Here is a 12,963-nt window from a genome sequence, read left to right as displayed (position 1 = left end):
TGAGGATCGATGTGTGAGCATTCAACATTATTTATTGGCACCTGATGTTAATACTGTACAGTGGAAGAGGATAGAGGGGAAAAAAAGAGAAACTCTGTGGAGATGTGAACAGTGTCTAAATGGAAACTGCAACCTCCAGTGACAGGCAGTGCTCCCAGGTGGTGATTCACCAGCACCAGAATCCTTGACCACCAAGAAACACTTCAGTGGCTGCAAGGAAGCAGAACAGCAAGGAGCTCCAGCAGAAAACATCTCTCTCACAGCATCTTATCAGCATCAGGGGGGGACTTTCAGCTTAATGCATTTACAATTGCATTTGGACTACAATTGCAGTAATATTTATTAATTAACCATACTATTTTTAACCATACTATTTTTGCACTGTTCCAAGAATTACCCTGCACTGTTTTTGTCCAGTTATATTATATATATAAAAGTTATATAAAAGTTCTGTTTGCGGAATTTTGCAGTTTTGATCACTTGATTACATTATTTATGTTATGTTATTACACGTTACTGTTATTGCTATTGTGTTACTGTCTATTGTCTTATCTTCTGTCCTACTTATATACTGCACCTGAGTGACTCATGAGAAACACTTTTCATTATACTATGCACCTTACGTAAGTTTAATGACAATAAAGTTGAATTGAATTGGATTTATAAACTTGCTCAGGTATTACCAATCACCTTACAGATCACATAACAAACTAATTAGCTCCCAGCTGTGATCAGCTGTGGTGATTTTGATTAGTTCAGAATAGAAGCAGCTGTTTCTAGAGGATTCCACTGCTTGGAAGTGCATTTCAAAGCAAAGATTCCACTGTGGGCAGAAAGGTGCTTCCAAAAGAGCTTCGAGATGAAGTTGTGGAAAGACACAAGTCAGGAGACAGGTATAAAAAGAGATCAAGGGCTTGAGGTGACCCGTGGAGCACAGTCAAGAGCATCATTAAGAAGTGGAAGGCGTGTGGCACCACCCAGAACTTCCCTAGATCAGGCCGACCCCCCAAACTGGAGGACCTAGCAAGAGGGCGACGGACCAGAGAGGCTACCAAGAGGCTGCTGGCAACCTTGAACGAGCTGTAGGCCATTATGGCCAAGACTAGTCATTGTGATAGACAAGCAATAGGTTCATTCCCTGCTGAAAAGAGAAGAAAGACACACCTGAAGAAGGCTCCACAGCTGAAACGTTGGGTTTTCTTTCTTCTCTTTTCAGCAGGGAATAAACCTACTACTTGTTCCTTTGCAGCCTACGCGTGCTGACGCAGCTCCCCACCTGAACTACTTGTGCATGTGACAACAATATCACAAGCGCTCCACGAATCCGGCCCGTACAGGAGGGTGGCAAGAAGCCATCGAGCCTCATTTATGTTTTCCTAAAAAGCGCCTTAAAGATTCTGTGGCCAAGTGGCAAAAGGTGCTGTGGTCAGATGAGACCAAAATCAAACTTTGGGCGGAACGCAAATCTGTACGTCTGGCAAAAACCCAATACATCTTACCTTCCAAAGAATACCATTCCTACAGTAAAGCATGGGGGTGACAGCATCCTGTTGTGTAATTACAACAATTCTGTAAGGAGGAACGGGCAAATATTCATCCCTCTAGGTGTGCAAAGCCAGCAGAGATGTATCCAAACAGACTCAAAGCTGTAATTCAAGCAAAAGGTGCTTCCTGCAAGTATTAACTCAGGGGGGTGTTCTCCCAGTTCTTCCGCTTTGTAATTTTGCTTTCTTTTTTCACTTGGATATTGCAAGGTACAATTTGTAAATAAAACTGGAAAAGGTCTGGTTTTATTGGTCGTCTTTCTGGATTTTAGGGCAATAAAAGGTGAACATTTTGAAGGGAGTGGTGACTTTCTGTACCCACTGCATATGATAATTAAAGTACAAATGCAATGACTCTATGTTAAAGAAGTGGAACTTACAGTAATTGGCTAAAACAAACATGGATCCCTCCTTAATCTTAAAAATGTGCTGTTCTTATATTAACAAAGCTACAGCACAGTGCTTGTAACTGTCCCACGAAAAAATATTCTAGTGTTCTGAACCTGTTCTGCTGAGTTTTCACTGTTGCTCCATAGCATTTACGTTAATAAAGTGGCACTCATGAAGATTAATCAGATAGAGGTAAGGGGGCTTAGTGGGATGAGCTGTTACAGAAACACATAGTGAAGGTTGCCAAGCTTGTGTTTTTGCTACGAGAAAAGAAAAAAAACATACGTAAACACTCTGACCAAATTTATTCACCAAAAACTGCAAGATAGGACAGTTAAAAAATCTCAGCTGTCTCTTCTATGAACAGTTTGGTAGAAACACTCATAGATGTGGGATCTTATCCTTCGCTTCTGGTGTTTCTGATAGATGGTGATTTAGAACCCTTGACAAACACATTCAAGTAAGGTGTGGACCGTATAGAAGTTCAAAGAGTGCCTGACAGCCTATAAATCCCTTCTGTTAGAGATCCTGGCGATGGGAAACCCTGCTGAAATCCCTAAATTCCACACTTATAGGCAAGATGTCGATAATCCATTGAGCAACAGCTGTGAACAGCACGCCTTTCTGATACGAGACTAGGTGCCGTCAACAGACAAAAATTTCACTAACATCAGACTCGCCCGTTTGTCTCTGGGGCTGGACTGACAGCGCGTGACCCATCAGAACAATTGATGCTCTTGTGTTCGGCGGTCGATAAAGACGGTTCTGCACACTTACTGCACGAGACCAGACGCTGTCCACCTCACAGATTTAACTTTCAGCCTTTGATCTGGACAGAGACGTGAGCCGTCTTTCCCAGGGAGATAAAGTTCGGGAAATACATTGGGCATGCTTCCTCGATGCAGTTGCGACAGCACTAATATAAAAGAATATTAGCGTTAAGATAAAAGAACTCAACAACAACACATAGACAGAGATATTTTACTACAGTCTGTAATAAAAATAAAAATGCTTTTTTTTCAAATTCCACCAGCTGGTGGCATTATTGTTGCTCTATTGATAATCCATTATCTCACTGGCCTTTTGTCTTACTTCAATGGAATAAGCATACAAACAACACAAATACTCCTTCATTACATTGTAGTGTGTGCTCTCTGAAGGTACCAGTTCTAGGGTTTGGGCATTTACTGGGACAATTATTAATTGTAGCAGTAAATCACAAAATGATTCTTTTGATGGCCTTAGAATCCAACCATGCGATATAACTCAAACAACGCACACACACAGGTACTAATACACGAGGATACATTTATTAATACATAGAATATGCATATAAACCTAACAGATCTTATCGAGAGGGTTATCAGAATACAAAAGGTATATATTCAGTCAGTTACAAAGTGTTACCCATATCAAGAGGACATACGTTCAGTACTGTATATCATTCATTAAGGCGCGCTGCGAGAATGTCCTGTCCTTGGGAGCCTTCTGCACCTGGGCCGTCCTGCCCTGGAATTCTCCTTTGAGATTCTCCCTTTAGAATTGTCCACAGAATCTCTCAGGCTCTCTGTGTTGCCTGTTTTTACCTGGAGGAACTTCAGCTCGTTCATTGGCTGAAAGTTCCATGGGCATCAGAGTCCCACATGGGTTACTCGGCCCTACCAGGCCCTGATTGGTTGATCAAGGTGAGATATGAGTCACTTACTCCAGACACTTAGGAATGCAGTCCAGATGTCCATTTGGCACTCCCTAGACAGATAGGCGCCAATGGATGACCATTGATCATGATAGCCAGGCTTAGCTAATTGCATCCCCGTCTGGGAGCTTGTTTCTTATCAAAAGAAAACATCTTAAATCAGCTCGCATGAATTCTTTCTCTGCACCACAGAGATGGAGGGTGAGATGGGGCCTCTTTTAGGAGCATACCAACGCTTAATTCTGTCTTATTAACAAGCATTGCCGCTACAACCCCCTCAATGACAGACACTTTTACACAATTTACACAATTTCACCACAAATAGCCCGAGCTCAATGATAAAAACACTTTTACACAATTTCACCACAAACACCCTGTGCTCAATGATCAAGACACTTTTACACAATTTCACAACAAACCCCCCGAGCACAATGATAAAAAGACACTTTCACACAACTTTACCTTAAACCCCTCAAGCAGAATGATAAACAGACACTTTTATACAATTTCACCTCAAACCCCCCAACCTCAATGATAAAAACACACTTGTACACAATGATAAAAAGACACTTTTACACAATTTGACCTCAAACCCACCGAGCTCAATGATAAAAAGACACTTTTACACAATTTTAACCTCAATGATAAAAACACACTTGTACACAATGATAAAAAGACACTTTTACACAATTTCATCAAAAACCCCCCGAGCTCAATGATAAACAGACACTTTTACACAATTTTAACCTCAATGATAAACAGACACTCTTATATTACCACTTACCTCGGTGGTGGTGGAGGGGAGTCCTCATTCTGTAAAGCGCGTACAGTGGACTGTCCAGAAAAGCGATGTATAAGTGTAAGCAATTATTAATATTACACAATTTTACCTCAAACCCGTCGAGCTCAATGATAAATAGACACTTTTACACAATTTCACTACAAACCCCTGAGCTCAATGATAAAAACACACATTTACACAATCTGACCTCAAACCCGTCAAGCTCAATGATAAAGACACTTTTTACACAATTTGACCTCAAACCCGTCAAGCTCAATGATAGACACTTTTTCACAATTTCACCTTAACCCCCCCGAGCACAATGAAAAAAGACACTTTTACACAATTTCAACTCAAATCCCCCCAGCTTTGGGAGCTGTCCCTTATCAAAAGTAAACATCTTTAAATCAGCCTGCATGAATAGCTTCTCTGTGGCTGCACCACAGAGATGAACAGAGAGATGAGGCCTCATTTGGGAAAGCTCAGAACACTTAATTCTGTCTTATTAACAAGCATTGCCGCTACATACATATATTCTGTTACACACACATATACAATGTCAGAATTATATCCAAAAGTATTCATGACATTTATATATATATACACAAAGAATACCAAAATACAAACATGATCAAAATAGAACATTATTTAAAATGAGTTTTCTTCACATGGGACACTAAGGGCTGGTTTTCAGTGAGTCGGATCTCTTACGAGGAAGAGATCAGTGTTTCACTGGAGAGTCCTCACTCTGTGTCCAGGAAGTAGCCGGTCTTCCTCTCCCGCTGGGAAAGACTGTGTGGATCAGTGACTGACCTGCGGCAGTGTCTCTGTGTCTCTCTGTCACTCGGATAACACTGCCTGAGCTCCTCCTCTCCCTCTCCTGCTCCTGTCTCAGTGTCTTCAGCTCTCTCTCAGCTCCTCGATCTCCTGTCTGTTTCTCTCTCCTGTCTGTGGGCTGTGTGTGCTTTTGTGTGTCTGCGGGCTGTGTGCTCTCGTGTGACTGTGGGGGCTGTGTGCGCTCTCATGTGTCTGCGGGCCGTGTGCGCTCTCGTGTGTCTGTGGGCTGTGTGTGCTCTTTTCTCAGTCATCTTCTGTGACCTTCTTCTCGATGTGCAGCTTGTGGTCCTAAATCACTCTCCTGTATCTCCTGTGTGTCTCTGATGCCACACAGTGAGTCTGTCTATCACTGTGTTTTGTCTCTCTATTGTCTCTCTGTATCTCTCTACTGTCTCTCTCAGCTCCTCGATCTCCCTCCTGCAGCTCCTGTGCTCCTGTCCTGCTGGAGTGAACTGTGTTGTCAACACACTGACCTGCTGGAGAGTCTCTCTGTGTCTCTCTGCCTCCTCTCTGGCCTTTTCCTCATGGTGCTGCCTGAGCTCCTCCATCTCCCTCCTGTGTGTGTCCTCCCTCTCTCTCCTCTCCCTCTCCTGCTCCTCTCTCAGTTCCTCTATCTCTCTCTGCAGCCTCTCTCTCTCCCCTCTCGCTCTCCTCAGCTCCTCCTCCAGCTCTCTCCTCCTCCCCTCATCCCTCTCCTCCCTCAGCCTCTCCTCCAGCTCTGCTATCTGCTCCTCCAGCGCTCTGATCTTCTCCTCTCGTGTCTGGATCTCCTCCTCCATCCTGCGGAGGTGGTTCTGCAGCTCCTTCTGGTGCTTCTCCCTCAGTCTCTCCTCCTCCCTCTGTTTGCTCTCCTCTCTGTCCCTCAGGATCTGCAGTTGCCTCTGTCTGATCTGGGACTCGGCCTCCTGGTACGTCTCAGTGCTGTAGTAGCTGCCCTTGTTTCCTGCTACCAGCTCCTCTATCTTCTCCAGCAGCTCTGTGACCTGAGTGCTGCCCCTGTCCTTGTTGTTGAGGGCGTGATACCTGTTCCCACACTTCTCCAGCAGCCACTGGAGCTCCCTGCTGCCTGTGTGCACAGACTCCTCCAGCGTCCTGCTGGTCAGATCATCAGCGTGGGTGAACAGGACCATGGTGTGTCCCAGGGCCCTCTCCCCGAATATCTCCAGGACTGTCTCCAGTGTCCTCCTCTCCTCCCCTGAGGATCGGCCCAGCGGGGTCACCAGGAGGAAGGCGTGGGGTCCCGGGGCAGACAGGTTAACACAGAGCCCCACATCCCGTCTCCTGTCCCCCTCAGACAGTCCGGCGTGGAGCCAGTCTGGAGTGTCCACCACAGTCACCCGTCTCCCGGACACTTGTCCTGTCCTCTTCCGGCTCTCCTGAGTGACCGCGGAGCTGCTGGCTTCAGAGGGAAACTCCTCTGAGCCCAGGATGGTGTTTCCTGCTGCGCTCTTCCCAGCACCAGTCCTGCCCAGCAGCACCAGTCTCAGCTCAGAGGGGCGGGGCTGGAGTCTGGGTTCGACTTCACTCACTGCAAAAGGAGGACAGACAGGAGCATCAGGGAGGTGACACATGAGAGGAGATGAGCCTCTCCACAGATAAGAAGGGTTCAGTTTGCTCAAGAGACAAAACTTAAAAGTAATTATAAAAGAAACTTATAGTCCTGGGCATCATGACAACTACATAGTTTTACCTGATGTTCATGACTTTCACTTGTGTCAGATATTGTTTCCCAAAGTGACTCAAGTTTCATCTGAAAAGTCTGTGTTTATATACCGGCCTCAAGCAACAGCAGTCATGCTACAGTACTGTACTGTTACAGGGGCAGAGTGTAGAAGGACAATAATTGAAGAAGGAGAGATAATCTCTTCACCCCAGTGAAGAACAGCACTCTAGGAGAGTGTGCAGTTCAGTGCAATCATCCTGCTGGTATTTCACTCTGTTCAGTAATTCTCCATCTCACCCTGTTTGACACAGATTCTACAACAGGCTGCTGCTGTTCAGTCACAGACTCACTGATCTGCAGACAAGCTGTGACAAGTATTTCAGACTGATGTACAGAAACAGCTCTTGTCTGGGGTTCTAATGATCTGCTGATGGGCTCTTTCACCCACTCCTGTCCTGCTGGACTTCAGAGCTCCTTTGACACTAACAGATCAACTGAGGAGGCCATCGCCCCTGGTCTACACAGTGCCCTCTCCCACCTGGACGAGAGAGAAACGTATGTGAGAATGTTGTTGTTGATTACAGCTCAGCATTAGGCACAAGTACATCCTCCACCCTGACTCTGAACACCCATTCACATCAGTGGGTCCGCAGTGGTCCAGATTTTCAAATTCCTAGGTGTCAACATCACAGGTGACCTGACCTGGACCCACCACACCAACCCCGTAGACAAGACAGCGCATGTTCTTTCTCCCCAGACTGAAGAAGTTCAGCCTGCCTTCACACATCCTGACCAGCTTCTACAGCTGCACCACTGAGAGCATCCTAACCGGCTGCACCACTGCCTGGTGTGGTAACTGCTCCGCCCACGAGCTCAGGGTCCTCCAGAGGGTGGTGACACTGGCTCAGAACACTACCGGCTGCGCTACTGAACACAGAGGATATCTACAGTGTTAATGCCTCAAGAAGGCCAGGTCCATCCTCAGGGACCCCAGTCACCCTAAACACAACTTGCTCTCTCTACTACCATCTGGAAAACGGTACTGAAGTATCAGACCAAGACCACCAGGTGTCAGAACAGCTTCTTCCCCCAGGCAGGAAGACTGCTGAACAGTAGTAGTTCAGGTGGGTAGCTGCGTCAGCATGCGTAGGCTGCAAAGGAACAAGTAATAGGTTTATTCCATGCTGAAAAAAAGAAGAAAGAGAACACAACGTTTTGGCCGTGGAGCCTTCTTCAGGTGTGAGAGAGACAGGGCAGTAGGCAAAGGTAAAGTAGCGGGAGAACAGAGGCTGGGAGGGAGGAGGAGTGAGAGGCGGGAGCAGGGGACAGAAAGAGAGGCCAATCAAGAGGTGTGAAGTCAGAATGGGTGCAGAGAGGTGTGAAATGAAACTTCCAATGAATGGAGAAATGGAGAGATTAGAGTGGTTGTGGATCATTTCACCTCTGACGGCCACGACCACTCTAATCTCTCCGTCTGTGTTCTCAAAGACGGTTTTCCGAACTCATACATCAGAAAGACCACCAAAACTAAAATTATTCTGCAGCTAGGATCACACATTCTCCCTTCCCTTAACGACAGATTACTGTTCTTTTAAATTTTCTCCATTTCTCCATGTCTGAAAACCAGATTCAGACATTTAGTTTAGACATTTTTTCCACTCAACATTTATTTACTCAAATATTTAGGATCAAATGTAGTACTGTAATCCTTATATTTTTACTTGTTCCTTTGCAGACTGCTTAACAGCCTACCTCCTTGAACTGACAGGGGGCACTGGCACTCTCAGGACACCTATGAAGAGCACTAAATACCTCCTACCCTGTACCCTACTACTGTCAGGACACCTCAATACCTCCTACCCTGTACCCTACTACTGTCAGCACACCTCAATACCTCCTATCCTGTACCCTACCACTGTCAGGACACCTAAATACCTCCTACCCTGTACCCTACCACTGTCAGGACACCTAAATACCTCCTACCCTGTACCCTACCACTGTCAGGACACCTCAATACCTCCTACCCTGTACCCCACTACTGTCAGGACACCTCAATACCTCCTATCCTTGTGTTACTTCCACACAATATGTGAATTGCAGTTGTGTAATCTGTTGTATCCCAATGTTAACCCCTATAAATTCCTGTCCTCCAACTCTTCTATCCCTCTTAATGAGCCTTTAACGAGCTCGCAGATTTCAATGCTGACAACACCGCTGTGTGCTGTACTGTTCGTGCATCGATCAATAAACCTTGATTGATTGAGTGTTGGTCCGACAGTCTTGAGGAACAGATTACAGAGACTGAGCTGCTGTGTGATGGATTAAATCTAATCTCCCTGAGAGAAAACAGTTAAATTACAACACAGAGGATTTAAACAGACACAGATCTGTGTGCCACTGTGTTAGTAACGCAGTACAGAGCGGAGCACAGTATGATTTTAATTCCTAACAGGACACAAGATGGTTGAATCTCTCAGTCTGATGAGCAGTAAGATCAGTGACTCAGTAATACAGCATCAATCACACTCACTCTTGGGAGGGATGTAGTCTTTACTGTTCCTCCTCTTGACAGGCAGTCTGGGCTCCTCTGTCTCTTTCTCCAGCTCCTCTTCCTCCAGTGTCTTTCTCATCTTCTCCTTCAGCTCCTCTTCTCTCCTGCTCCACACCTCCTCCAACCTCTGTCTGAGCTCCTCTTCTCTCTCTCTCTCCCTTCTTTCATACTTCTGTCTCAGCTCCTCTGTCTCTCCTCCTCCCTCCATCTCTCTCTGTCTCTCCTCCTCCCTCTGTCTCAGCTCCTCTATCTCTCTCTGTCTCTCCTCCTCCCTCTGTCTCAGCTTCTCTGTCTCTCTCTGTCTCTCCTCCAACCTCTGTCTCAGCTCCTCTGTCTCTCTCTGTCTCCCCTTCTCCCTCTGTCTCAGCTCCTCTGTCTCTCTCTGTCTCTCCTCCAACCCCTGTCTCAGCTCCTCCGTCTCTCTCTGTCTCTCCTCCAACCTCTGTCTCAGCTCCTCCGTCTCTCTCTGTCTCTCCTCCAACCTCTGTCTCAGCTCCTCCGTCTCTCTCTGTCTCTCCTCCTCCCTCTGTCTCAGCTCCTCCGTCTCTCTCTGTCTCTCCTCCTCCCTCTGTCTCAGCTCCTCCGTCTCTCTCTGTCTCTCCTCCTCCCTCTGTCTCAGCTCCTCCGTCTCTCTCTGTCTCTCCTCCTCCCTCTGTCTCAGCTCCTCCGTCTCTCTCTGTCTCTCCTCCAACCTCTGTCTCAGCTCCTCCGTCTCTCTCTGTCTGTCCTCCAACCTCTGTCTCAGCTCCTCTATCTCTCTATTGTATGTCTCCAGTTCAGTGTACAGTTGGTCAATGTCAGTGGGGAAGTACTGCCCATAGTTTCCTGCCACCATGTCCTCTATCTTCTCTAGCAGCTCTGTGACCTGAGTGCGGTCGCCCCTGTTCTTGTTGTTGAGAACATGATACCTGTTACCACACATCTTCTCCAGACACTGGAGCTCCTTCCCTCTTCTCTCAATGTGCTGCTCAATGGTTGTGTCTCCCAGTGTGTCCCCGCAGGTGAACAGCACTATTGTGTGTCTCCACACTCTCTCACTGAGAAGCTCCAGATATTCCTTCACTGATCTACAGTCTATGAATAAGGAGTGCAGATTAATCACCAGAAGGAGAGTGTGGGGTCCTGGGGGACACAGAGACACACTGCGCACAACCTCCTGTCTGATCTGCTGTGGATCATCGTCATCACCATCTTTCCATACTTTCCACCCTGGAGTGTCGACCACAGTGATCTTCCTCCCAGCTACTTCACCCTGTCTCTTCTCACACTCCTCAGTTCCTCTCTTAGTGTCAAACTCCTCTCTGCCCAGGATGGTGTTTCCTGCTGAGCTCTTCCCAGACCATCTCTGGCCCAGCAGCACGATCCTGATCTCTGAGAGATGCTGTGGTGCCTCATGGGAATCAGCCCGTCTCCACCCTGTCAGAGAGAAAGATCACAGATTATTTACATTATAAAGTTCTCATCACAGATATCTTCACTCTTCATCCCATTTAAAATTCACGATAAAAACTTTTCTATATCTTTCCTATTGTCCCTGCCCTGTGAGAGAGGAAAATCACAGATTATTGAGATTATTTTTCTGTGTGTTCTCTGTGGTATACAAAAATGTTCTGTTAATGTTAATCAAACTGTATTCTTACAACATTCTTATTCTGTATTCTTACAATTTATATAAAATATATTTTTATTTAACTGTTCTCTCAATAGTACATGTTTATTTTTCATCAGGATTTTTTTTCTTAGACTAATTTAACCTCACTGAAAGGTTAGATTTCTCTCATCTGATAAACACAGACATTTTTTCCAATGTCTTCCTTGCTCATCTTTACCAAGGGCGCCAATACTTCTGGAGGGCCCTGTAGAGTCCCACTAACACTCTGAGTGTCCAGTGGCAGTTCAGACACATATGGGACTCCTGTGTTCAGAATGAACCTTTATACCACCTTATTTTAAAATAAATGTAAAAAAACTGTAAAATCATTCAGTCTGTCCTGATACTTCAGTAGTGAGTCTAAAATGTCACATTTCATAAAGACATGTTTGGGACTCAGCCACCTGGCTGGGAAATCTCTGTGTTGTATAGTTTCAAATCGCTTAGAAACTAACTACTGTGATCCACACTGAAGAGAACTAGCATGGTGTTAGTTTAAAAACAGTGAAACTGACAAGCTGGAGGAACTGAGTCTCTTCAGTCTGAAGGGAGTGTCCCACACTGTCAGGGTGAAGATAGCGAACCATAAATATATACAAAATATTCAACATCCTCAGTGACAGTTAGTCATCATTAAAGACCAGTTAGATATTGACACCTCAGAGTTCCTCAGAATTAACACTGAAACTCAATGCAACACTAAGACTTAAAATCAGGAGTGGGAGGCTCTACTGTACACAGAGAGGGTTGGGAGAGGGGAACAGGCTGATACCCTGGCTTCTCTCCAGAAACAGCTGGGTGAGCTCCTCCAGTCAGGACAGGAGGCTCTACTGTACACAGAGGGGGTGGGAGAGGGGAACAAGCTGCCCAGTCAGGACAGGAGAACCTGGAATCACTACTAATTATGGGCCAAATAAATTCCTCTGTTGTTCATCTGTACTGATTCCTCTCTGCTATTATCAGCTGTACAATAAACATGGCCTCTGAGCAACAAACAGGAAACGATCATATCTGAGCGTGTCTGAGCATCATGAATACTAACAGTGTGAATCCAATACCATCACCAAACAGTCAGGTTTAACATCAATCATTCTACCTTAAATAAACACCAGATTAAAATATTTAGTGAATTCCAAACAGCTTGAGTTTACAGTACCAATCCCCGATCTCTGACAAGAGAAAGTGAAAGTAAAATCAGCTCCTGTCTCTCTCTCCTAGTTCAGACCCTGACACACAGAACACACTCTCAGCAGACAGAAAGACACTTCTCCAGCTGCTGCTGTGCTCTGTGACAGAGAAGAGACCCTCAGTGACTCCCTTATCGACACTCTGACAGGCAGAACAAGAGAAAACTCACCAGGGCTGAGCGCTGAGCTCCTACACGCTGCCATCTCTCTCTCTCTCTGTCTCCGTCTCTTCCTGCTGATGTGAGGTGGTGGGTTTCCTGTCCTCGCTGTGACGCTGCTCTGGCGCCACCTAGTGGATTCATAAAGTAAATCACCAACTGAACAGGTTCATCAGTAAGAGCAAAATAAAACACCAGAATACCCAGATCAACTCTTACCAGCATCCTTGGACACTGGGGTCCACACCCCTACTCTCTCTCACAGTGTCCTGATCTGTACTGACCAGCAGTCGGGACACTGGGGTCCACACCCCTACTCTCATACACAGTGTCCTGGATCTGTACTGACCAGCAGTCGGGACACTGGGGTCCACACCCGTCTGGATCTATGAAGTCAATGAGGCGCTGCAGTACTGCGCTGTCCCCGCCAGTTTGGGAGCTGTCCCTTATCAAAAGAAAACATCTTTAAATCAGCCTGCATGAATAGTTTCTCTGTGGCTGCACC

General features: G+C 45.9%; 1 protein-coding gene across 2 annotated transcripts in view; it reads right to left on the bottom strand.

Moving 5' to 3' along the window:
* The window catches only part of LOC148671959 (uncharacterized), a 96,987-nt gene extending 84,403 nt beyond the window's left edge, over positions 1-12,584 (bottom strand). The window contains exons 1-3 of one of the 2 annotated variants that reach the window (XM_088632723.1): positions 12,471-12,584; positions 9,442-10,878; positions 4,977-6,776 (exon numbers count right to left, since the gene is read on the bottom strand). In XM_088632723.1, the coding sequence (XP_088488849.1) occupies positions 5,542-6,776; positions 9,442-10,878; positions 12,471-12,504 (2,706 nt within the window). In that variant the 5' untranslated portion in view covers positions 12,505-12,584 and the 3' untranslated portion in view covers positions 4,977-5,541. Of the gene's footprint in view, positions 1-4,976; positions 6,777-9,441; positions 10,879-12,470 lie in introns of those variants that run through there. The other variant, XM_088632722.1, reaches the window with a different exon arrangement.
* Positions 12,585-12,963: the final 379 nt, after the last annotated feature.

Source organism: Lepisosteus platostomus, chromosome 5 (assembly GCF_059453375.1).
Source record: "Lepisosteus platostomus isolate fLepPlt1 chromosome 5, fLepPlt1.hap1, whole genome shotgun sequence".
In the NCBI taxonomy this organism is placed as follows: Eukaryota; Metazoa; Chordata; class Actinopteri; order Semionotiformes; family Lepisosteidae; genus Lepisosteus; species Lepisosteus platostomus.
This window is presented reverse-complemented; position numbering and strand designations above follow the sequence as displayed.